Genomic DNA, 26,106 nt, shown 5'->3' with positions numbered 1-26,106 from the left:
TACCCCTCTTCTTGTTCTCAGTCGTTTGAGCGGCTGCCTGCAGTAACGTAATAACCTTTTTATAGGTCAGAGAAGAGCCGTGAAAATAGGAACTGCGGAGTTTACATTGAGCCTCCCTCCTTCGCGCTCCCTCATTTTAGGGAGATTCTGCGTTGCCTCAATTAAATGTTTCTGCTCTTTGTTCCGCGGCGCGTCTGTTTACACGCGAATTAGGAGGTTACACCGTGGCTTCTCTGCCAGAATCGCGGACCGGATGAACCCCGGCCCACGCGCAGGCCCCGCGTGTCCTGGGAGGCCGCAGGGGAAGCCCCCAGGGCCCTTCGCCTCCTTATCCCCCTCAGGTGACAACCCTGGGGAGCCGGGGCAGCCCTGCCCGCCAAGCCAGCCCTCCCTTCCAGGGTCTTTACAGCCCCCTCTCTAGGCACCATATAATGTATTTTATAGGCGTTCGGTATCCACCGATCCGGCCTTTCCCTCTCTTTGCTCTATTTTTACGGATATCCACAAAGAGCGAAGCGCAGCGCGGGGGCTGCTGCGCGAGGAGGTGCGGAGCTCCCCGGCTCCTCTGCGCCCCCGCGGCCTCAGTGCCCGCTTTGATGATTTGGCCCATTAGAAATGAGGCAGGTTTGTGCCGGGCTCATAAACGCTAATCAGGAGCGCGCAGCAAGCGAGCCCGACGAGCTGAGCTCGCGAGCTGCAGGCAGCCCTGTGCTTTAATTAATCACAATTAAGACGGTTCTGTACTAATGTCCTTAAGGGCTCCCGACCACAGCCTGTCCGCTGTTTGCAAAGGAGGCCCGGGCGCCACGGCCCGATGCGGGGTCCAGACCGGCTCCCGCCACCGGTTCCGACGCTGTCACCGAAGCGGGGGGTCGGCCGCAACGAGGCGGCCCCGGGGCAGGGAGGGCAGAGAATGGAATCGGCGGGAACACGTCTCTGGAGTCGGGAAGAGGCGAGGCGGGCGGCGCAGGGATCCGGGAGCATCAGCCACACACACGCATCGCACCCGCAGCCGCGCAGGTTCGGGCACGTAGCGCTGCACACCCCTGATTTGCTATTTTCTTAATTCCCGCTCTTCTCTTTCCCTATGAATCAAACAGTCTTTTGTCCTTCAGAGTTTGATTTGATCGCTACTGTTCGCATTTCACTTTTGTATTTTTCTCTCCCTATACCATTACTCATTGAGTGCCCAGTGAAATTACAATCGTACATTTTCAACTCAGCAACCCATTTGCAGTGCAAAAATAGGGTCTAAATAATGGCTGAATTAGCCCTACTGGACAGTTTCAGATGTAACACTCTGTAATAATTATATTGCAGGCTGGATTAGGATGCTATTATCATAATCTGGACGTTTACAATTATCTGTAATTTGCAAAGATGCGCCAGGTCTTGATTACAGCATTTTTTTTTATCAAGCTAACCATCACTAAACAGTGACAGTAATAACAGCTAATTTTGCTGGCAATATAAGAGGTGCTGGGGTGTGCAAACAATTTCACACCTGGATGTGCTCACTCAACCAAGAATATAGAGAAAGAGCTTCTGCCCTGAGACTCAGAAAAATGTTGCGCGCCGCTCTGCGCGGTGCAGGTTTGTAGCCCCCGAGCCTGGCCGCACTTCGCTGGGTAAGTGCCCGGGTTTGGGTCGGGTCGCTCTGCTGCGGGGCTGCTCCAAGGCTGCTCCTTGCCTTCCTTGAAGGCACCGCGTCTCCTACCGATGTTGCTTTTTTTTTTTTTTTTTTTTTTTTTTTTTTGCGCCTGCCGCTTCTCCCAGCCGGCTCGCGGCTCCGCTCCGCGCTGCGGGAGCGCACGAGGGACGCGCAAGGGGAGGGAGCGCGGACTCCTGCGCGGGGCTCCGCGGAGCAGCCAGCGCCACCTCTGCCGTGATGCCCGGGGGAGGGGCTCGCTGCGTTTCGGGCCCGCGGAGCGGCGCTGCGCGGCTTTCCGCGCTTTTCCTGCAGGGGGGCGCCGAGCCGCGGCGCGCAGCGGGGCTGCGAGGCGAAGGCGGCGCAGGCTGCGCGGGACCCCGCGCGGAGCTGCCGCGCTCCATCTATAGATGACGCTGTTTCACGAGCGGCTCCTCCGCTCGCTCGCGCGGGGCTCACTCTGGGTCCACTCGTGTCGCCCCCTCGAGCTAACGCGGGCGCGCGATGTCCACGACTATTTATCTCGGGGAGGGACCCACGAGCGACCCCCCTCCCCCTCATCTGTGCGTCCCGCGGGGGGGCGCCCTGGGCCGCCCCAAGGGACACGCGGGTGCGGAGCCCGCAGCCCCCGCGATGCTCCCTGCGCGGCCGCACGCACGGGCCGGGCCGGGCGGGCACGGGGGGTTCCGCGGGGCTCCGCACGCGCGCAAGACGCCCTCGGTTTAAATGCACGGGAGTTTCTCGCCGGTGTCATCTGAATAATTCAGCGAGCGCCGCTAGCAGCTGTAGCGCTGCAGCCTCTTCCATTCTTTTCAGCATTATAATTTTGGTTAATTTTCAATTTTAGGCCCTACGTCTCAGCAATTTGTGTATGAATAACAGAATAATTTTCCCCTTTTGTTTCGCCTTTCCTGTTCCTGAATCTAAATAAAGATGGCTTTTTAGTATTAAAAGTGGAAGAAAATTACAGGTAATTATCTTTGACGGTAAAAACGCTGTAATCAGCGGGCTACATGAAAAATTACTCTAATTATGGCTGCATTTAAGAGAATGGAAAAAAACCTTCTTGTGGATAAAAACCTTAAATTGTCCCCAATGTCTGCTTCAAATTGGATGGCACTGCAGCTGGAGGCTTTGTTCAGAATTGATCCTGGGGAGCTCTGAACCCAAAGTTTCACAGTGGGAAGGGGAAAAAAAGAAAAGAAAACATTTTTCCTAATGTAACAATACGAATGGTAGAAAATGACGAGACTGATCCGTTTTAAACCACTCTGAAGACTGACTGAGCGTGGAAGTTGCTCAAAAAAAAAACCAAAAAAAAAACCCAAAAACACCCCCCCAAAAACTGGTGTATTGGTAAGTAGTCTTTGCTTTGTGTCTAATTATAGTGACTGTCCTTTTGCACGACTGTATGTAGCTGTCATTATATGGAGCACTCTGAGGATCTCTATTGACTTCTGATAAATGGCTCGGCGGTTTCCACGTTCATACTTTGGAGGGTGCCCGGGTCTCTAGCCATTAATTCTCGCAGCATGGGGCACCCGGCGTGGCTGAGGAGAGGGCTTTTCATGCGCGGGATGTGCTGTGCTCTGCACCAGCTCGCCGGGCTGGACAGCGCGTCGTAACCGGGCAGCTCTCCCGGCTCCGCAGGACGCTCCTCGTCTGCGCTTAAAACAAAGGAGGGCGCCTCCTCTCTTAGCATTTCTTGTTCTCCGAACGCGCGGGCAGGGGTGGAGGTCGGGGCTGCGCTCGGAGCAGCAGCGGGGCAGGGGCGGCCGGCGCTCGGGAGCCTCCCGGGCTCCGGGCAGCCCCCGTCCCGGAGCTGCGGTGCGGAGGGAGCGCGGAGGCGGCCGCGGGGCGCGCGCGGGAGCCGCGGCGAGAGAAGCACGAGGCACGCGGGCGTTTTGTGGCTTTTACTCTATATATGAAAGAGGACAAAACCATACAAAGTATATATACAACTAAAATTCAACAATATATACAGAAAGGTGGCTCGGGAGATAGGTCCCTGTGTTCAGGGAGTGAAATGCCGGCAATCCAGCCCCGCTCCGGCGCGGACGGCGGGGGCTCCGCGGGTTCCTCCTTCTTCTGCTTTTCCCGTTGGTTTCCAGGGTTCTGCGCGTGTGAGTGTGAGTGAGAGTTTGCAAGTGAGTGTGAGTGTCCGTGCGAGAGAGGGGGGCTCTTCGCGGGAGACGCAGCGCTTTTCTCGGAGCTGCAGCCAATTCCGTTTTGATAAAGCATGCAGGTTTCGCTTCGTGGAAATGTCCTAATCTTACAGAATATTCGCATTTTCACCCAGTTCTCTCTCTCTTTTTTTTTTCTTCTTCATGTTTTTTTTTATCCCTTCTTCTCTCTTTTATTTTTTTCCCCAGTCCGGATTTGGTGAATAGAGAAACGAAGCAGTCTAGTCTCGCTTTCATCCTGTAACGTCCTTAGCTCATTAAACAAGTAAAAACGGTGGCCACTGTAGACTCAGGTTCTTCTTGCGGGCAAAGTCTGTAAAAAGTTTGTTTTGACGTATACTCCACAGAGAAAGAGGCTGGTGCCTTGGAGTCCAAATGAAAATATCCTAAAGAGAAGTGTCTTCTGTGCGCCAGAATGAAAATTGTGTCTTTCTGTTCGAGATCAATCGCTGAGGTTACTTTAAAAAAATAAAATCAAATCAAATGAAGCCACTCTGTCTCCTTGCCGCATCTACAAGTTCACACGGAGCCTGTTGGCTGGCACGGCTTGGCAAAGCGGGGGACTTTTTTTGCCATGTCGAGACGAGGCAAATAATCTTGGGAGATTATTTCTCTTGGACACTTCACATCATTTGCGGTCTCTGCATTGTGTCTTGGTGTGGGGAGGAATACCAGTGAGAATAGCCGGGCATATAGCTGTTGGGAGGCATGTTCACTCCCTTGGCAGAAGCTGAAACGTCCCAGACCGGAGGCAGGGCTGGCGAGCGGGGGGACAGCGCCGCAGAGCCGGGCAGGGGGTCGCTCTCGTGCGGGTTGCTGCCCTGTTTCAGCAGCTTCTTAAACTTGGAGCGTTTGTTCTGAAACCAGATCTTCACCTGCAAGCAAAAGGCAGCACATGTTAGGCCGCTGCGAGCAGCCAGGAGCGAGCCCGAGCGCTCCGGCCGCGCTCGGAGGGCCTCGAGCGGCCGCGCGACCCGCGTGTCAGCGTGGGCAGCGGGAGCAGGAGGCTCCCTAGGGCTGCCCAGGCGCCGGGTGTCACTGGAGAAAGAGGGAGCAAGAGCAGGGCTGCGAAGCGAGGCACGAATGTTAACGTGGAGCGTTGACCCCCTGGGCAGGCCAGGCTGGCACGAAGTGAGTGTCCTGCTTTGCACACCCGTGTACACGTGTGCGCGCATCAGTGCGTGGGAATTAGGAGGACGTTTGATAACTGGGGCTAACTGTTGTCAAACACGGGCCACCGTATGGTGTCGTGCCAGGAGACAGGAGCCAATGGACAAAGGGCATCGCACAAGGAACTCGCGCATCCCAAAACAGGCGTGATCAAGCGGCCCTCGTTCATATGGGGACGCTTCAGAGAAGCAGGACTTTATCATAAAAATCCTTTTTAAAGAAATGAAAAGCATCCTTTATCAGAGAGTAATTGGTTATCGAGATTCCTTCTGGTCTCATCCTGCTGTCCTTAATTCAGGAATGCTCCCCGGGAGGGAGGCAGCGTTGGATAAAGGATGCAAGGATTGGGCCCTCTCTGGCATATCAGAATTATTATATAAATACATATACACGTGTGCCTTATCTGAAGTTATTATTATTTTTTTTCTTCACGAACATCTCCCAAAATGTTTATTTGACCTTGCAAACTTTGTAGATGCAACGTAAGGACACAAGTAGGACCTGCTGCTCCGTCTGTATTTTCAGGATCGGGCCCCTAAATCTACGTCTGAGAAAGAGAATGCAGAGAGAGGCAGCATGTGCATGCTAAATATACCAAATACACATTTGTTTCATCATCAGCTCTATTTCCACGATTAATGTTTACTGAATATTTAAAAATCGCTGGTCTGGGAGCTACTGTTATAAATGACAGTGACAAATACTGAAATTATTTGCTAAGCTCGTAAATTTACATGATTCCATTTCCCCCGAATTGATCTCATCTATCCACGCGTTTCTCCACAACCCCCAGCTCGGCAAGCTTGGAGAGCCTCATGTGTCTTTCAAGCTTAAATTAGCCGAATGGCACAGCTACTCCAACCACACTTAACTATGGCTTAACCTGCTATAATTTTGTACATGGCTCTCTTTGATCTTCAGATCTATTATCACCTTTTGTACATTTTGCCCAAGGGTAACCACTGCATTCGCGTTAGTCATACAGGGCGAACTAACTATTGATTTTACAGGTGTTTCCTAACGTGTTCTTCCTTTCTCTCTGCTTATAGATTGCTACGACCTGGCTTTTCTTTTAGTCCTACATCAGGCCCAGGGATTTCTCGCCTTTGTTTTGGTCTCCTTTTTGCAGCTGGGCAATTGCATGTCGGTGCTGGAATTATTCTCACCCGGAAATACAGGCAATTTACTTTTTTATTATTATTTGTGACATCAAAAGGGAGCCTTTGCTCCCCAGGCAGCTGAAGGAAAGGCACGTTCAGCACTTTCGGCAGCAGACCGTTTTCTCTGGCGCGCGTTAGATAAGCTCTATCACGTTCGATACAGGATCGTGTGCGTTACCTTTTCTAGCGCTCCTGTACAGGGGCCAAAACGGCTCAGGGAGCATCATACTTTGCTTGGCCTTTATTGCTCGAGCAGGATTTCAGTGACTGGGATTCCCAGTAATTACCTGTGTCTGGGTAAGTCCTAATGAAGCTGCCAGTTCAGCTCTCTCTGGAAGTGCCAGGTACTGAGTCTGCTGAAAGCGATGATTTAAAGCCTGCAGTTGTAGACTAGAATAAATGGTTCGAGGTTTCCGAATCTTTTTCCCTTTTCCATTGAATCGGATCTCACCGTTTTCGATCACTGTCGTTTTTTGCTGATCTGCAAGCGAAACGGCACAGTTGAAACACCACCCTGGCAGGGAGCGCCGCGCACCCTCCTCGGCGCTTTAACGCGGGCGTTTTGCCGGGGAACGCTCTCCCGAAACGCCCGTTTCCACGGCACGGCGGGCTCCGGAGGGGCAGCCCGCCGCGGGGTCGGAAGCGTTTGGCAGCTCCCGGGAGAAGCAGCCGTGCGAGCAGCCGCGTGTCCCTCGGGAAGCAAGGAGCGAGGGGAGGGAAAGGTGGCGGGAAGGGGCAGCGCGACTCGGTGCGCGGCGCCGGCGCGGGGCTTCCACGGAGCCGCAGCCTCCCCTCCGCGGGGTAACGACGTGCAAGCGTTAAAAAAAAAAAAAAAAAAAAAAAAAAAGGAGAACAATCATAAATCAGCGGCAGGGGCGCGCTAGGCCCCCGCCGGAGCTGGCGGGCGCTCCGCGGAGCCCGGGCCGCCGCGGGGCAGGGAGAGGGTCGCGCCGCGCTCACCTGCGTCGTCGGGCCGCGTCTGCCCGGCCGCGCCGCTGCTGTGGTAGGACTGGAGGTACGGGCTGTGCTGCGAGTGGCTCACGTAGGGGTAGGCGGCCAGCGAGCGGTGGTTGTAGGAGCCGGCGCTGCCGGAGTAGGGCGAGCTGTGGTGGTGGTGCTGGTGGTGCGGGTGCGAGGCGGGCGAGTGCAGGCAGTGCAGCGGGTAGTGCGCGCCCGACATGGCCGGCGAGCTCTGCTGCGAGTGCGGCGGCGGCGGCGGCTGCGGCGGCGGCGGCTGCTGCTGCTGCCCGAACTCCATGAAGGCGGATTTGGAGGAGTCTGTCGCTTCCAGCCCGTCAGCCATCGTGGTCATGGTCATCATCAAAGTTTGGCAGGCAGAGAGCGGCGCTCTCCGGCTCGCCCCCCGCGCGCTGCCTCGCTGCCCGGCCGCCGTCGCGCCCGTTACGCGGCGCGCGGCACCGTTGGAGGTGGCGGTTATTTTTTTAAGGCGCCGTAGTGCGAGAGGGGCCTTGTTAACTGAGGGAGGGGAGAAGGGGAGGGCGGTGTGCGGGGTGGGAGGACTATTCCCGGCGGTTTTTTTCGCCTCTCTTCCCCTTCATCCCCAACTTGTGTGTGTTTTTTTTAGGGGGCTGGCGGAGCTTAAGGCAGCGAGTTTTTTTAAGGTGGATTCCGCGAAAGTTGCGCTCCGCCGACTCGACTGGAGGCAGCGACGCCACAAGTCGAATGGTTCCTCTCCAAAGGGCAGCGCCTCCCCATTGGTCACTCAACCCCTGACGTCACCTGGCCCCGCTCGGCGGCGCGCGCGCGCGCGCCCGGGACCGCGCGCCGCTCACCGCCCCCCCCCCGCTCCGCGTGGCGCGCGCGAGAGCCACGCGGAAGGGGGGGGGCGGGGGGAGCCGGGCGCGCGCCCCCGGGCACGCGCGCGCGTATCTTCCACGCACCCCCACACACCATCCCCTCTTTTATTTATCCATTTCTTATTACATAAAAATATATTTATATATGTATATATTTTTCCCCGCCGTCGGGTGAGCGGCCGCGGTAGCGGCCCGGGGTTGGAAGTGGTAGTGGTGATGGCGGGGGGAAGAAGTGGAGGCTTTTGGAGAAGTGACAGCGGCGCATTTTTTCCTACTGAAAGCAGCAGCTACTGTAATGCTTTCAAATATATGCAAATGATACGTGCGGTTTAGCGGTTTGGCAAAATCCTGATTACAATATAAACTACCCGAGGAAAAAAAAAAAAGGGAAAAAAAAAAGCGCCTTCGTCCTAAATTTGTCTTTAGATTACAATTCCAGTTGATTTTATTTTATTGTCAACATTGTTAATGATAAAAATAGAGTCGTTTTACAGTTATTTTTACTTTCTGGAAGGAGGCAATTAGACTTCTAATCAGGAATACACAAAAATCTCCCATGATTAACTGCAGTACTTTGTTCAAATTGCTGCTATAAAATTCAGAACAATTTGCCTGTAATGATTATGGACTGGGTTTATTTTGGGAGGTGGAATAAAAGTGGATATAGCATAAATTATCCTCTAATTATACACCAGTGTCGCCTCAATTATCCTCTTATCAAAATGGTTGTCTAACTGCCGCATTTAGTTTCAATTCTCTCCTTTTTTCTATAAAAAGAACTTCATACCTTGTTATTATTAATCCATTTATTATTTGCAAGGGGATTTATATCCAAGCATCCAGGTGGTATTACCACTTCTCTCGCAAAGATGGACTGGGGAAAGACATTAAGTTTGATCCAGCACCGCGGAGGATCTCGCTCTCTCTCTCCTCTCTCTCTCTCACTCCCTCTCCTTTTTTTCCCCCTCTTTTCCTTGCTTAAATCTCCTCGCGTCCAGCTAAGCATGAACTCCAGGGACAGACCCCGCCGAGAGGACTAAGGTAGGAAGGACACGGCGGGACTGCGAGCGCAGAGAACCGCGCAAGTCTCCTAGACGGGGAGACGGGCTGAAGGCTCCGGGCTTTGAAAACCGGCGCCGGCACCAGCAGCAGCCGCCGGGAAACCCCTCCTAGCCCCGAGACACCCCCGAACCCGGCACAGGTCCTGACACCGCCTCTCAGGGCGACACTTCCAGGGGATTTGTTTCTAGATTGAGCAGATTATTTTTATTTATTTTCTAATGCATCGCTTTGGGAAATAATTAGCTTTATTAAATTTACTCTTTTTCTTATTTCTCGTCCTCTCCCTTTGCTCTGCTTCCCGCATGAGGCTCCGCGGGTGCGGCCGCCCGGGCAGCGCGGCGGGAGGCAGCGGAACGGCTGCCCGGCCCGGCGGCCGAACCGGGACCGGGGCAGCCCAAGCCGCAGCCGCGCCGGGCGAGGGGCCCCTTTCCTGCCTTTCTTTTTCTTTTCCTTTTTCTTTTCATTTTTTTTTTTTCTTTTTCTTTTTTTTTTTTTTTTTTTTCCCGAGGGGCTGGGCTGTTCTCTGCCCCCTTTCCTGCACTCCCCTCGGGGTTTCACTCCTCGAGCCTGTGGCGTCGGTTCAGTAACTCTGAATGTACTTGCAAGTGTCTTGCCTTGTTCTCCTGCTTTTAACAAGAGTTCCACTCGAACACGCGAAAGGGTAACCCGAGCCAGGCGTTTACAAATCCACAATGAATAAAAATATATAGAAAGGGGAAGAGACGGGAAAGAAAGAGCGAGCTCTCTCTGCTCTTCCTCGGGGACTCTTTATCCAGAGGATATAAGCAACGCTCTCCATAGGAACAGGTACATTAGGCAGTTTTATTGCTTTATACCCTCCAGCTTGATGTTAACATCATGCAGGCGTTTTTCGCAGGTGCACTGGCATTTTCTCCATGCATAACAAAAGGTGTCTGAAAACGGACGCGGGAGCTCTTGCAACACGTTGTCTTTTTATTTCGGAAGATTTCCCCTTGCATACCAGGGGCTGGCACGGGAATCGGGCAGAATTGGGCAGGAGAGGGGACTGGTTGGGTGTAAAATCTAGATACCGCCTTGACGAAGAAAATAAGGCGTCAGAGTCGGGAAACTTTAGGGTAAAAAAAAAGGGGGGGGGGAAGGTGGGGGGGAGGAAGGAGGAAAAGGCGGGGAGGTCTAAAGAAACCGCTACCTTCCCAGGCAGCAAGCGGAGCTGGATGCGGGTCCCACAGCCCCGAGGAGGGGCTGAGCGCGGGCGCGCAGCGGGGGCAGCGGCGGCGCCTCCCGGCGGGGAGCTCGGGGGGACGCACGGGGGAAGCGCCGGGCACGGGGCTCCGTGGGGCTCCTTGCGGACCCCCTCAAGGCTCACACCGCTAATTTCCCCGATTTAATTAGGCAAATCTCCCGGTGTGGAGCTGCGGTGATTGGCCCGTGCTAATGACTCACCTGCACGGAGTCCCGCTGTCTATCAATATTTATTGTTTTCCTTTTTTCTCTCTCTTACCCCCCATCCCCCCGACCCTCGCTTTTTACCCCTGCGCGAGGGGCTGAGGTTGAGCAGGGAGGCCAGGTTCGGCTCCCCTCGGCTCGGCTCCCCTCTGTCCCGCTCGGCTCGATCCGACCCAATCTGACCCGGCCCGGCCCGGCCGAGACCGGCACGGCTGGGCTTGGCTCGTCTGGGTACGGCCCGGCTGAGTTCGGCTCGGCACTTCTGGGCACGGCCCGGCTGGGTTCGGCCCGGCTCACTCGGCTAGGCCTGGCCCAGTCTGGCCAGGCCCAGCCCGGTTCGGCCCGGCCGACCCGGAGCCGTAGCGCCGCTGCGGGGGCTTCGCGGAGGCGGAGGGAGGCGCGGGGGAGAGGGTTAAGGGGAGGCCTCGAGCCGGGTTTGGGGCGAGGGGGCAGTGTCGGTGGCCTCCGCGCTGAGGGAGGCGCGGGGCCGCGGGCCAGGCTCCCCCGGCAGGGCTGGACCCTCGCGGGGGGCGGCCTGCGGTCGCCCCCGGTCCCGCTGCAGGCGCTGGGGCAGCGCGGCCCGGGGCTCGGCTGCGCCCCCGCGCGCGGCCGCGGTCACGCGCGGCCCCGGGGCAGCGCGCACCGCGCGCGGGGCGCGGCCGGGACGCGGTGACTCCGCGCTCTGCTCCCCGTGTCACCTCGAGTCAACGGCGCGTAGGGCCAGCGCTCCTCAAAGACAAAGTGTGTGTGTGCGTGTGTGGTTTAAAATCACATTTGTGACTCGAGAGATGTCACACAACAGACACAACAGCTACTAGGAGCTGACGAGCAACAGGAAACGGGGGTCTATTTTTAGGATATAATAGGAAGTTAATATAAGCGGCCAGAGGTTTCCTATGTGCCTCGAAGCACCTTCCGTTCTCTTCCTTCCTTCACTCGAGCAGGAAAAACACTCAGGGAGAGCAGATATCCTCGTTCCGTTCCGCGCTCTCTCCCGCGACGTGGGATGGCACGGGATAGAGCCCACGACGGGGGAATATCCCCTCTGTCCGGTTCACAGAGCAGTGGGGGCAGGATTTTCTGCCCTACCCCAACCAGGACGGCTGGAAAAGTGGGAGAGGAGCCCATTTCAGGAGTGATATTAGCGCATACACGTTTTTATACAAGCCTATGTACGTGTACGGAGCAGGTCGCGCGATGCGATTTTGAAGCGGGACAGCGAGATGTTGAGAGACCAAGATTACTGACCCATGTCTGCTTTTTTTTGGTGTAGCGGCAGGACGGACAATTTGTGAGAGATCGAGGGAATCAAAAAGGTCTCGGAGGAGCGGTTGGAGTGCCTTGTAAAGTGCTGGGGGAAAAAAAAATACCTAGAGAGGTGGAAAGCCAAAGCACATCGCCCTGTGGCCACCCGAGACGCGTTTGCAGAGCGGCTCCCCCGGGAGGCGCAGAACTTGCGCGCTACCCTGCGGAGAGAGGCTAAGGCAGGATTCCGGCTCTGCCGAGAGCTTCTCTCCCCGTTTACCTCAAAACACAGGCTCCCTCTCCGCCTGCCCGCGACTCCTAGTGACCCTGCGGCTGCGGGGCTGGGGGCTGCCAGCGCGGGGGCCCCGCGGCGCTCAGCGCCTCGCGGGCAGGCGGGCTCCGCGGCTCCTGCGCGGGTGCGGAGCACGTGGTGGCAGCAATAGGAGCCGGGAGCGGGGGCATCCAGGGGGAAGCAGCCACTGTCTCCGGCGCGGATCTGCAGCGGAGCCCTGGCCGTAATTAAAACCGTACGGGCAGATCCGTTCAGTGTGCGGCTCTGCGGAGGGCCGGGCTCGGCGCTTGTTGTTCGGTTAATGTTTTGTTTGGTTGCTGTCTTTGGTTGCTTTCCCTGATGAGGCGGCGTGGGGGGAGAGGGATCTGCTTTAAAATGGAATTCAGCTTCAGGCGAGCCCTTGGCCCTGGCGCGAGGTCCCGCTCGCCCTCTCTCCCACCGCAGGACAGGTCTCTCGCCCCGGGTGCCCACGGGGACCGTGTCCCCGCACAGGCGCAGGGGGGGGGCGCGGGACCTGCGCGGCGTGGGGCAGGGCCCGGGGCTCCCCGCGGGCAGCCCGGGGTGCGCGGACCCACTGCAAAGGGGGTGCGCTTGGCAGCGCTCCCTCTCGCTGCTGCTGAAACGGAGATGTCGGTTTTAGCGGGGGCTTTTGTTGTTTTGTTTTCTTTTTCAAATGAAAGAGAGAGAGAGAGAAAAGAGAGAGAGAGAAAACAACAACAAGAAGAATAAAGAAAAAGCCCTTCCCCCGGCAGCAAAAGAAGAGGCCGTTCAACTAAACCAAGCCCCGAGCCGCGGCGGCCCCGGGGCGCGCGGGAGCTCGCGGCCTCGCGCCGGGCAGAGGCTGCGCCCGCTGCCCCTGCCCGGCTCCGGCTGCGGCTCCCGAGCGGGCGGGCGCCGCGTCCCCCGCGCTCCGCTTCGCCTCCGTTTATTTAGAGTGCGCTGCAAATGCCCACACATTTCCCTTGCTGAGAGCAGCGCAATTATTTACTCTACCTTTAGGGATGCATTTACCCAACCGCTGAATGGAAGTGTAGTAAACACTGCGCAAAGTCAGTGCAGTTGTTGGGGTTTATTTAATAGGGAAAGAAGTAAATATCTCGGCTTTGCTCGTTCCTCCAGGTAGCCTTGTTATCTGGAGTAGATTGCAAGAACTCATTCTCGTGTAATGAGGTTGCTTTATATGTTTATCTCATCTCTGTATCTACCTAGAGCCTCTTTTGTCAGGGTCTATAAAAACAAATCCTAAAGTTAATTTGGAGCGGGCAATCCGGAGGGATCCATTATCTGATCTCCCTATAGAAAGCGAGATCCCGCTATCTGAGGGCATTAAAGAAAGAGCTGAGCAGAAAAGCGCCTTTAGCAACTTGAATTCCGCGTGTATCCACCGTCCTGAGGGAGAAACAGCTCTTGACACCGAGGGCGATTTCGCGCTAGTGAAACGGCCTCCCCCGACTCAAGATCTCGGAGCGCGGGCGCTGCTATGGTCTACGTGCACCCGCCTAGAATCACCGCTATTATTGCTGTTATTATTATTATTGTGACTATTTGGGGAGCGAGGAGGGTCACCTTTCTCCACCTGTCTGCCCTGCCGCTGCAGCCTCCCCCTCGGCCCCGAAAAGGATCGGGAAGGGGCTGGGCCGGGAGCATCGTGAGCATCCGCGCGGGAGGTACCCGGGGCTGCGGCAGCGGGAGCCGAAACAAACCGGGTCAGGATGAACCCGCCTGCCTGGGAATTGTCTGCGTTTGGGAAAGCAGCCCTCACCCACTCCGCTTTTCGCAGGTTTTGTTGCACGTGCCTCTATAAATATAATATCCCAGCCCTCTTCCCTCGCTGGATATCTCACTTCAACAAAACACAAACCAGAACGAGGAAAAGCGATTTTCTTTTTTTAAATGAAGACATTTATAAGTAACCCAATTTCGCCTCGTGGAAGTAAATTTCATGCTAGGATATATTTTGCACAACATGTAATCTTTCAGAGCCGGAAGACATTTAATTAAAGCCATATTCGGAGAAGTACAGCTTAAAAGCGGTCATACGACCACATACCTCATTCATATTCAGGATCCATCCGCGAATTCATATTGTTTTAATGTGGGACATCGCTTTTATGGCACAACTCTGCAAGGCCTGAGCAGCAGGAGAGATAACAGCACAAAAGAGAGCAGGAAAGGAGCAGTGCACGGTGCTGAAACACACCGTGGGGTGGGTGGCTGCTTAACCCAAACTCAGCCGCTTTCTGGCGCCCAATTCCTAATTTCCGACCCCGGGAATTCCCAGCAATGCGCACGCCGTAGCGGAGGGCTGGGAGGAGAGGGCAAAGTCCGCTCGAGGATGGGCCCCAGTGGCATCCGCAGTCGGATGCTGCAACTTTGTCGCCCACTGCGCCGGGAAAAGTCCCCCCGTGGCGACGAGGTCTGGCCACGTCCTCCCCAGCGCCCCCGCAGAAGGTCAGGGCTTGTCAGCCCCTTCCCCAGCACGTGGGACGTGTCCCGAGGACGGCGGTGCCGGGCTCCCCCGCGGGACACGCTCCCTTTCGTTGCAGCGCCGAGAGCAGCCCGGCCCGGGCGCGCCCCGCACCCTCTTCCCTTCCCTCCCGCCAACAAGCGGGACCGAAGAGCCCCTCGCGGTGCGGCCGCTTCGCTCCGCAGGGGATTAGACTCCGCGAGCAGGACGTGCCAGGCTCCGCTTCCTTGGAGGGGCAGTTAAAAGTGTGAGCTGGTTGCGGCGAGCGCCCAGAAGGACAGGTGTTACTAACGCAGAAAAGCGCCGCTAACGCTCCGGCGAGCCGCGGGGGCCGCGCTGGGAGCGGGAGCCCTCGCCGGGCTCTCCCGACGCGGCTCCTTCCCCTCCCGGCACCGGGGGCCAACGCGGCGGCCGCGCGGGGCGCGCGGCAGGGCCCGCGGCGCGTGAAACGAGGCCGGGAGCGGGTTCGGCCCGCTTTATATGCGCGTTGTGCACCTTTAGGTAAGATCACGGGAAAATGCTTCATAATCGGGCTCTATTTTTTATTTTTCTCCGTGCTCGGCTATGGTTCGTGGGTAAAATAAGTTTTCTATGACTTTATTTATTTATTTACTTTCCGGACAGCGATCTAAACTTGAAGCATTCCCTAAACTGAGTCGCGACCGGTTCTCCTTGTGCGCCGCGTGAAGCAGCGGTATCACGGTGAAAGGGAGAACAGTCCCCCAGTCCCCCTCATCCCCGTTCCAGGCTTTTAAAAGATATATACATATATATATATATATATAATTTAATACTCCCCAGGGTGCCTCGAGCCCCGGCGAGCCGGGGGAGGTGCGGGCGGGCGGGCAGGGCTTCGGCGAGAGGCTCCCCCGGCAGCGCTGCCTGCCCGGCCGCCGCTGCCCGCGCTCGGCAGGCCCGAGGGAACCGCCGCCCCCGCCACCACACACCCCGCGCGGCCGTTACCCGCCGCCGCCAGCACGTGACCCGGCGCGGGGCATGCGCGCCGGCACCAGCCGCCCTCAACGGCTTTTAACGGCCGCGCCGCGGCGGTTGGGATTGACGGTTGGCGCTTGGTGTGTGTTGGGGGGGAGGTGCATGTTTCCCCCTCCCCCGGTGCTGCGCTTCAGGGCCCTCAGCGCATCCTTGGCCTGCAGCTTCCCAGCTGACAAATTACGTCTGTACGCTAGAAAAAAAATAAAGAGGGAAAGAAGAAGAAGAAAAAAAAATCCAAAATAGCAACAAGACGGGGAGGCCTCCTATGAAACCACCCCGCGCGCTTGATTATTTTTAGCCCTCCCCCTTCGGGCTGTTACCGTGCGCCAATTAGTGCACGTGCTGGGCGCGCGCGCAGGCGGGCGGGCTCCCCAGCGCCCTTCCCGCCCGCGCCTTGCAAACCTGCCACCTCCCCCCAAAAACAACCCCGAATGAAATATCCGCCGGCAGCCCCGCGGGCAGCGCACAGCCCCGGGGTCCCGCGTCCTTCCTTCGTGCTGCCCTGGAGGGGATGCCCCCAGATACACTCAGGAGTCTTTCTAAATATTTAATATCCACTCAGATAGGCTCTTTCTGCAGCTCCATTTATTACAGAGGCTCCTCTCCTGGCCAGACAGCGCCAGTTCCCCGGGACAAGCGGCTGGTAGGAATACGCCGGCACCGAGGAGCCCTCAGTGCTTTACAGCAGCAATGATTTCTTTTTCCCTTGCTTAAAAAAAAATCACAAAACATAATCTTACCTGCAGGACTGGAACGGTTTTTTGTTTTTATTTTCATAACAAGGGATATTCCCCGCGTTACACGTGCACACGCACACACAAACCAATAGAAAAGCAAGATGCGGGCTTTTGATGCTCTGCTGTGACATGAATAATTGTTGCATCGTGTAACTTCCTACATCTTGGTTTTAATTCGCAGTGAACCAAACAAAGATATTTGCAATTTTTAAATAAGCACTCTTTGTAATAAATGGGAACATTGTGCATGAATGCTGTTTCTTCCCCTTTTCTTTGGAAGACATTATTAGCTCTGACAGCATGCAGCTCAGGTTTGGAGGAGAGGATTTTGTAAAGGGATGACAGACAGGAAGGGCAGCAATCATGGGCTTCTTGGGCTAAAGCTTTTTTTCTTTTTTATCAGAATGTTCTGTTCGATGCCATTTATCCTTGATGATAGAAAATTGCTCTGTTGCCAGGACGCTGCTGCTGAAATAGAGGGCAGGAGCCACATTTCCATTTTGCAGCTTGAAAGCTATTCAAATGAATTTGCAGAAAGGGGGAAAAATCTAGAAATAAACAAATTAGAATAAATCGAGTTCCCCTTTCCTCTCCTTTCTTCCTCTCTTTTTTCTGCTTTTTTTTTGGGGGGGGTGCGTATGTATGCGTAGGAACTATTCATCCTCTGCATAAGGATTTTGGTTCATCAATGTTTGCAGCACCTGGGAAGTATTCTAAATCAGGGAACGCTTCCTTATTTTGCTGCTGTTCCAACCACTGAACATATAAACATATTAGAGAAATTTGTGTGCGTGTGCGTAGATATGCAACCACCTACAATTTTCTTGCGTGCATATATACGGCAGAGCCAGAAACGCAGCGTTTCTGTGTTCCCGTGTGTGAGGGAGACGCTACCAAAGACGCACAAAATCATCTCTCAGGAAGGGCAGCGTTTAGGTGTTGATTCTGGTGAAATATCCTGTCGGTTTAAAACAATTAAAATCTGAAATGCTGAAGCCATGGTGTTGTCTTTCCATCATAACTACTTGCGGAGGGGGGGAATCTCTCTTTTTATTGTTTTATTATTATTATTATTTTCTCCCTTCCGAGTCAACTTAGATATTTCCGGAGTCTCCAAGAGAAGTAATAATGTATCTACGTACAGTCCAGCAGGTAGCCTAAGGGCTAATTTTTAATCATTATTTATAAATTAAACATTGACTAAAGTAAAGCCAGAAGCATTATTTATAAATCGGAATAAATCTAATGATAAGTAATTGCGCTCTTCCTTCGCTGGTGATTTAAGCCTCAGCTCCCCAGTTTAAACCCAAACAGATGAAACGTGCGACGCTTGTTAAGCACTTTCATTTCATCTGCCTGCTCCGTCTGCAGCTCCTGCCGTGTCAGGCTGTGAATACTGGACATACCTGGACGGGGACTGTAAAAGCTCTCAGTGCTCGGAGAGCCCCGTTGCCACAGAGCGACTTTGAATGGAGTTGCGCTTCTCTGGGTAAAAGCTGGTGCCAATGAGTCCTGGGGTTTTGCAGATTATGCAGCGTTCTCTTAAACACAGAATTTGAAGTGACCATAATGTATTCGATGACACACTGCATTCGATCAGCTTGGATTTTTTTTTCATTATGTCATTGCAACCGAGTTTTACCTCTTATTAATCTATAACCAGCGCGCTGCCTCCGAGTATGATGCATTTCAAAGCCGCCACCTTGTTAGATGTGGTTGCCCTCTGCAAAGCAGAAAATTCTGGAGACGTAAAAGAAACAAATGGAACAGAGGGGTGGGGGAGAAAGAAGAAAAAAAGAAAACAAGGGGGACTGATTTATCGCTTTTGCCCACTAGCTCCTTCCGTAAGTGTCCGAGCAGCCAGGCGTGCGACTTTGCTACCGCTTTCCAAGCCCCGCTGCGGCCCCGACTCTCGGCGCGCGGCAGAGCGGAGCGCGGCGGCCGCTGCGTCCGGGCAGGGGCCGCCTCGGGGGGTGGCCCCGCCGGGTGGCGCCTGCGGCCTCCCCGGCCCGGCCCGGCTCGGCTCGGCCCAGCTCAGTTCTGCCCAGCCCAACCCGGCCCTGTCTTGCCCTGTCCGCCGGCAGGGGGGCGGCCTGGGCCCGTTCCGCGCCCCGCGGAGCCCGCGCGGCCCGCACTAGGGCGGGAGGCCGCGGTGCAGCCTCGCCGTGGCCTGGGGCCGCTGCCGGCCCCGCGGAACGGGCTGCTGGCCGGAGAGCCCCTCTGGCCCCCGCCCGTCGCCTGCCAGCAGCCGCCCTTGGCGACTTGGCAGCGGGATGGGGAAGACTCCGGCCCGAGGGGCGAAATTAAAGGTGCCCCAGCGCCTCCACCCGGCATTCCCGGGGGAGGAGAGCCCCCCATCCGCGTGCCCCAGCCCCGGCCGTGCTAGGCTGGGGCGCAGGGAAGCCCGTGCGCCCACCTTGAAGCGGTTGTGGAAGTCAGAGCAAATAGTGCCAATACCCACTGCAGCTCAGATGGTGCTCGCATATTTTCAGACCTCAGATGATTGCAGCAGTAATGATTTTTAAAAATTCATTTTTTTAAAAAAAATCTTGGCCTAGATGGACCCCGTTTGCTTGTCAGATAGCAGCTACTTTGTGGAGACAGCTAGAAAAGCAAAGATAACTAGACCTGGGTATAAAGTTTCAAAGAGACTAGACTGAACAAAAAAAATTTAGAAGAGAGGTGACAAAAGCCACAGAACTGCCAACAAGTGCCAGAACAACCAAAGAACCAACTTTGTCAGTACAGTACTTGTAATATGAACCAGATTGCCGCAGAAAACAAAACGAGTTGTAGGCTAGGGAGCAACCTAGGCAGCAGTCTGCTCTTTCTGTTGGCGATCCCGTTGCTGTATGTAACACACCATGCAACTGCAGTCCCAGCCTGCACCTTCCCTTTCTCCTTTTCTCCCCAAATCCCTGCACAGGTGGTTGCCAGGTGGAGAAAGGAGGGAACCTGTTGACTCACGTGGCACTGTGGTAGGGCAGTTTCACAGCCTCTTACCCCCATCACCCAGAATGGAGTAGAGCTGCTCTAATCATTCTTACCATGCAGGCCCAGCACTTCTGTCTTCCGCTAAAGTTGTCCCTCACAAGACACAGTAATTCAAGTAAGCTAAGCCCACATTATTGCAGTCCCGCAGAAAAGGTGCATGTGATGGTGTAGCTAAAGCATGTCTAATCCTGAGCTCAGACTGGCAACTGAATTTCTTCCCATGTTGCATGTGTAATTTCATATCTGGCATTTTCTGCTTTTTGAGTGACCCACTTCAGAACCTTAAAGTTCTTTTAACTTAAAGGTATGCTAACTTAAAGGTAACCTTAAAATGGTTAGGGTTTGATGCATTAGGGTTTCTGCATTCCCGCAGAAAACCATCAACTTCAGTCTAGAACCAGCAAGGTTCTTGCTCAGTAAGAGGCTTATGAACAGATGTGTACAGTTCCCACAAGTGAAAAGTCATCCATGCACTGCTTGCGGGTTGCCTGGCTGCTGTGTACATACCATAGTGCTTCTCTGTCCCCAGCCCCCTTACTAATCAGCACAGGGACCTGGATGGAGTTTATTGCATTTCCCTTGGGACCGGGGACTTGGGCTTGTCTTTCTCCTGGAACGACTTTATAAGGTTACCTTTGCAGGACACTTGTTATGTGAATCTGATTTTTTACACAAATGATAACACTTCTGGTTTACAAATACATATATATATATATATATCTTTCTAATGTTGTATGTTTCTACGAACCAGTTAGGGTGCCTTTACCCATCACCACACTGTCCATATAGAGCTCTTTGGCAGTCAGCTGTATGTAAATACTGTTTTTTTTTTTTTTTTTTTTTTTTACAATCAAATTATGTATGGGCCAAATGAAGCTTCAGCAAGGTCAGACACCAAATAACATTTCAGAGTAGTTTTACTTGACAGCATCCATGGCAGAAAGTAATCAGATAGGATGCCTCCAGATAGTCATAGATCCTGCTCATGTTTCTTAAACATTTTAAAACTACAGAGTTCAAGAAAATTAATCTAGAGCTTTTTAATGGCATTTTATCTCTGAGTTACTAAGTAAATCAGTAAGCTAAGTAACTTTTCATAGCCTGTTAATGAACAACAACAAAAATCCCAGACCCAAAAAACTACCATATGAACATGACTTGAGCATTTTTTTTTCCATATCTTACACATTTGGGGGACATTTTGCAAGGGCTGATTGTAATGTGGAACACAGCTATTGCATGAGTTACAAAAAGTGAGAGCTCTTCCTTGAGGTAAAAAATCCTGCAGATCTTTATCACGTGAGCTCAAGGGAAGATTACTGAAGACAGAAGAACCTTGTGTTGCCTTTGCACCTATGTTCACGTGATTGCAGACGGCTGCGTTAAAGCTTCATGAGCAGTTCCTCCTTCCCAATGAACAGTTCCTATCCTTCGGCTAAGATACATTTGCTGATCATCCACCATGTGAAGGGAGGTATCTTTGCTTAAGTGAAATGCTGTTCACTACTGGAGGATAAACGAGTTTTGTTCATTCTATACATACTATAAATGAGATCCAAATTTCTATTCAATTACTGATTAAGAAACCTTTTTATTTTTCTTTATCCCATGCATTTTGTTTCAAGATTTTTGAACCAGGCCCACATTCTGAAGAACAGCCACAAGTCATATATTAATGTAAAAGCTAAGAAATAGGGCTCAACATACAGCATTTTGAATAAGGACAATTTGCGTATGATCTGAGCCTCAGTACAGCTGGATTGTTTTTGTCTAAGCGTTACCAAAAAAATCTGCAGCTTTTCAGAAGAAACATATTTTGGATGTCCAGAGTATGTTAAGGGGCTGAATTAGTGACAGTCTTTTTGCTTTCTGTCTTGCTGCTCTTTGTAAAGCCGGGGAACTTTCAGGCCTTAGGCAGCTTAGGGGGACCGTTCGCCAGTGCTGGCCACGTCTGTGTGCTGCACGTGCAGTGAGGAGGGCAAAATCCAGGCAGAGCCGCGCGAGTGGCTAGGCCAAGTCCTGCCCAGGACAGCTGATTGAGCAGCCCCAGGGCTCACCCTACATTTATGGCTTTGAGAAAACTGCTTGTGGACATCAAAATGATTTTCACTGGGTAGCAAGTGCTGGACCAGGCCAGTTTTTGTACAGGTGTCAATTGACTCTTCTTTTGTAATGTCAGAACAGCTACTGGTAACAACAGCTGAGAACTGACCCTCGATATTTATACTTTTAAAAAAAATCTATTTTGTAGATATGAAGTCTATTTAAAATCATTTTCAAAGCATTAGAGAGACCAATTGCTGCTAGCTGCTTAGAGGGCTGAGGTAATTATGCCCATGTGCTGCACAATATGAAGCACTTATGACTACTGTATGGATTGTTTTATTGGGGGGGGAGGGCTCGTCATTTGAAAAGGAAAAATAAGCAGCTATTCTCTCCTCTCTTTGCCTGTGACAAAGGCCATAGAAGACGAGGCAGCGTTGCCATTGATTTGTGTGGGCTGTCTTTCCGGCCCTCCGTGTGCTCCTGCAAACCGGAGGGGGAGAAGGGCTACAGTTAAAGGGAAGGGAGGCGAGGAGGGGAGTGAGACCCAGGAGGAGAATGGAGCCCTTGGTCTGTTAATTAGAGTTTACGCTGCTCGTGGAAAGCCACGTTCCTCTGGCACTGGATCCCTGTTCCATTTCTGCACTCCCCGTGTTAGTTGCTTTCCGGATCGCTGTAACGCAGGTAGGCCGTGCGCTGCACAGCACCCGCGCCTGCGCCGCTCCGGCGCGCAGGAACCGCGCGGAGCTGAGCGAGCTTCTCCCGGGACAGCAGTGCTTTTCATTTCTCCAGCTGCTGTCCACTCTCCCTGAAGTGCCTTGCCTGGCAGCAACACCTACCCACATCGTAAGAATCCTCCCTGAGTTACTCAGCAGTATCTGGTTGTTTGTTGTCCTTGGAGAGGCAGGACCTGCTGCAATGGCGCGGTTTTCCTGGCACAGCCCTGCCAACGCGCCTCAGCTGCTGCTCCAAGGGCTCACTGGACAGTCCCGGTTCATTCTCATGTCCATTTTTTCCTGGTTACACCCATCAGAAGGCAGTGACAATTGGTTGCAATTAGAGAGGAAAAGTGCCATTGTATCTGACACCAGGCTGGAGATGTTGTTCAGTTGCTGGGTGTGCCTCAGACTGCCGGGTGACCTCGGGTAAGCCGCTTGAGACCCAGACTTGTGATCACTTTATGACAATTTAACAAGCTATTGTGTCTCAGTTGAGCAGCAGCGACTGTCCTTATGTGCACTCTTACCCAGGGTAAACACACGCTGATGTGATCCAAAGTGGAGTTGCACTAGAAAATTAAGCGAGTGCAGCTAATTGCATTGCTATGAGATTGTATCTCTGATAAGGGAACTGATCTGCTTTTTTTTTTTTTTTTCTTTTAACGTTTGTCAGTTCTCCAGCGCAGGCGGCTCTACAGGAATATGCCATACAGTGCCAATGCTGATTTAGCCTTTATTAGCCTTTGGTGAAAGGTCATGTTACTTTGCCTTTACTGTGCAGTGTGGGCATTAACTGGTACTTGAAGATGTTTTAATGTGGTTGTGAGCCTGGACTATTAGATCCAAATCAGCAAAGCTCTTAAATATCTCTACGGATCAGTGGTACAGAGTCCAACACAGTGATGTGCTGATCTTATCTGAGGTCTGAGTACAAATAATAGCAATTAAAAGAATAGTAGGGGGTGAAGTGTGATCATCTGTCGGTGGACACAAGCACAAGACAGCAATCAACTCTGGGTTCGTGCGCTTTGCTCACTGCCAATTAGCTCTGACCTAAAAGTAGTGATAAAGATATAATCCCAACCCTGCTGAAACCTTTTTCACTGCTGAACTTCCATCAGTAGGACTTTTTGTCATTTTAAGGGCTATTTTACTAAATTAATGACTTAGGCACAGAAACATTATCTCAATAGCACAATAACACAAGTTTGTTTTTTATTTCACATTGCACATACACTTTCTATTCTTAGAGCAATGTTTTACTCTAGTTTTCCATCTCTTTTCAGGGGATAGACAGTGATACATATATATTTATCTATGTGGATTAAGAATGACATAGAACTTACTTGCCAGCATGGGGAAGAGTGAAGCCAAAGAAAGAGCTCATGGAGCAGAAGTCAGGCAGCTGCTACCGTAAAGAGGGGCCAGCCCCTCATGGGCAGCAAGGCCATATCTCAGAAAATGCAGACGGCACCTCTGGCTTGGGAGAATAAGCTGCTTACTGCAGAAAAGGCTGTACCTCAATTTTGCTATTTGCTATTAATTTCATGCCTGTAAATCAGCTGAATTGATATGCATTAGCTCCAGAGAAATTCTACTTTACTTAACTGTGCTGCATGCGAAAGTAGAGTATTTACAACTTATTCCTAGGTGCTGATTAATGACAGATATGTGTCAGTTCTTGTGATTGTGATCACATTTTACAATGACAGTAAATCCTGGAGCAAAAAGCCTGTGCAAGGATCTGAATGGGTCACTGCCAGGCTGCCACTCAACTCCTCTATTGAGAGCTTCCGTACACCAGTATCTTCCAGCTCTCTGAAATGCTTTCTCTTCTAAGGCAGCAGCTTCCAACTAGCATTTTAATTTCTTTCTACAGAAATGAGTCCAGCTGGCTCCGCTTCCTCTCCCTTGAGAAGCTCCTGAAGGTTGTAGGTTCCCACAGCCAGGCTTCCCTGGCTTCAAAGCCTAATTTGGCATATGCCTGCTGGGCTTACCTTTGTCAAGGTACACACACAAAACTTCACTGTTGAGGATTTGTGCCCCAGGGAAACTTCCACTCCAAGGTGAAATTACTTCTTTCCAAATGCCATGCTTGAACTATGTAAGCATACACCCTTTAACATAATAATAGTGACTTCTAAATGCAAAGACGTAGCTTCTGATTTACAGCTACCATTCCCACCACAGATTACCTTGGAAGATATCTGAAGGCAAAGTATTATAGCAAGAGCTGTTTGCCCCAGATTCTGCCTCATTACAAATCATCCTTGTACATTATGCCGGAGGAGCAATAAAACAACCTGCTGTCAGCCCTTGGAGAGTGGTAGACAGACTGAAATGCTCTGATTCCTAATTACTCCTTATTCAGACAATCATGGTGCTCATGTCTAACCTCCTAAACAAGCCATACCTTTCTGATCCTGCGCAAGGACTCATTTTTTTGCCACCACCCACATCTTCTTACCGCAGAGGGATACTGAATGACAAGTATTTTCTCCTGCATGGAAAGAAACTGACGGGTTTGTCCTCCAGATTAGACACCCAAGCAACCTGTCTAGTGGCTCTCTTCTGTGAGAGCTGTTCTCAGATCTTCTTATCAGCCAAGCTCATCCATTTGACAGGGTCTTTTCTTATGCACACAGTTAAGGTTAAATGAGCACCATTCAAAGAGATGGCACTCCAAGCCATTCTAATAGTTGATGCAAATTTAAAGGCAGATGAAGGTAAAATGTAAAATAAAAGTTATCTTCAGGGTATCACAGTTGCCCGGAGAAAGATTGGCCATGCACCATGTCCCAGTACACAAAATTTGGTGCTTGTGTCACTTCTACAGTCCCAAAGCAGGATCTTTAGGCTGCCTAATTGTCTAGGCTTCCACTTCTGTCAATGGAGAAAGAAACACAGTCTGAATTATTTTTCAAAGATATCTAACTAGATATCTAGATTTCTATCTTAAGAAATGACGACTCCCTCTCTGGAAGGGAACCTGCCTGTAAAGGGAGCTTAGACAACTGAGTTAACCTAGTTACCTAAGTCTTAGACGGCTAGATCTGAGGAGATGACTCTAATCAAAGCAGATGAAAGAAGACACTCAGAAAATAGCTCTGTGAGGATAATGATGATATTAAAAAATCCATCCAAGACTGTCTGCGTCTGTGATTGGGAGCCTACAGATTTTCCTTTGTGTCTAGAGCATGAAGAACCAGGAGAGCTTCCAATCAGAGCAATGGTGCTTTTTGGTTAGAGCTGTAACGCTGGGTTTCGGTGTCCAGTGCACCTTTGACGAGGAGGCATAGGTACCTGCACACTGTATCCAGAGGCAGGTTGTGCTCCCAGACAGGCGCTGCGCCAGAGCTTCCCTCACACTTCAGCCTCACAGAACCCAAACCTCTTGTCCTGCACAGCACTAGTTCCTCAAAGTTGGTTTAAGCTTCAGGAAGATTCCTTTTGTTGAAGAATGGGTGGTGTCAGTGTTGATATCTGTTAATGGATTTTGCATTTGCAGTAATTTTTGTATATATGGCTGGATGATATATTTACCCTTTTGATTCATTACAGCAGTCTAATTCATTGCAACAAGGTTCTCTTCATTACTACGCCCTTAGCTTTCTCAACACAGACTAGGTGTGTCTGTAGCCTTCCCTTTAGTCTATTTCAATAATAATAACAATAACAACAATAATAATAATAATCCTTCCTTTGGCACAGGTCACCACCAGTCAGAGCTTGTTCTGGTTAGGAAGCAAAACCGTTGATGGGAGTCAGGCCTTTCATAGATACAGGTCTTACTTTTTACAAAGAACATGCCAAAATACGTTTCTCTGACTGCAGATGAAATCCAGTCACCCAAGTCATAGTCTTTGCTTATAGCATCATATTATTTCTTTCCAGATCCTTGATAAGCTCTCCCTTTAGGCATTTGCTGCTAAATATACCTTCCTTCTATGTACCTTCTAGCCTCTGTCATGAAAGCTTACTTCCCTGTCCCCCTTTCAAGCTTGTTTCCTTGTACTTGCAAACATGCAAACATGTCCTTAACCATTTGGGGTATACTGTTGCCTTGCCTAACTGCCTCACAGTTGGGAAGATATTAAATGATAAAGCTCTTAGCAGTTTCACCTGTCAGACAACATCTGGAACATCCG

General features: G+C 52.1%; 1 protein-coding gene and 1 long non-coding RNA gene across 2 annotated transcripts in view; one reads left to right on the top strand and one right to left on the bottom strand.

Annotated features, from left to right (window-relative positions):
• Nucleotides 1–2,536: 2,536 nt before the first annotated feature.
• LOC148592840 (uncharacterized) overlaps nt 2,537–26,106 on the top strand; it is a 33,178-nt gene continuing 9,608 nt past the window's right edge. The window contains exon 1 of the long non-coding RNA XR_015913881.1: nt 2,537–2,618. This is a non-coding gene — a long non-coding RNA (uncharacterized LOC148592840). The remainder of the gene's footprint in view (nt 2,619–26,106) is intronic.
• On the bottom strand, nt 3,547–7,896 carry DLX6 (distal-less homeobox 6). The gene is made up of 3 exons (XM_088533486.1): nt 7,122–7,896; nt 6,449–6,642; nt 3,547–4,706 (listed from the first exon to the last, which is right to left on the bottom strand). Exons 1-3 carry the CDS (start codon nt 7,480–7,482, stop codon nt 4,455–4,457), a joined length of 807 nt encoding a protein of 268 aa, XP_088389612.1. The 5' UTR covers nt 7,483–7,896; the 3' UTR covers nt 3,547–4,454.

Source organism: Tinamus guttatus, unplaced genomic scaffold, assembly GCF_059628265.1.
Source record: "Tinamus guttatus ecotype Peru unplaced genomic scaffold, ASM5962826v1 Tinamus_guttatus_pri_ptg000503l, whole genome shotgun sequence".
NCBI lineage: Eukaryota > Metazoa > Chordata > Aves > Tinamiformes > Tinamidae > Tinamus > Tinamus guttatus.
The sequence above is the reverse complement of the archived record's forward strand: the minus strand, read 5'-3'. Positions and strand labels throughout refer to the sequence as shown.

What these genes read in the sequence shown, in the direction of transcription:
- DLX6 (XM_088533486.1), bottom strand. Translation starts at nt 7,482, where the DNA reads ATGATGACCATGACCACGATGGCTGACGGGCTGGAAGCGACAGACTCC. An exon ending in GACGCGGCCCGACGACGCAG is followed by an intron (nt 6,643 to 7,121) that starts GTGAGCGCGGCG and finishes TTTCGCTTGCAG; the next exon opens with ATCAGCAAAAAACGACAGTG. An exon ending in TAGGACTTACCCAGACACAG is followed by an intron (nt 4,707 to 6,448) that starts GTAATTACTGGG and finishes TTTTGCTTGCAG; the next exon opens with GTGAAGATCTGGTTTCAGAA.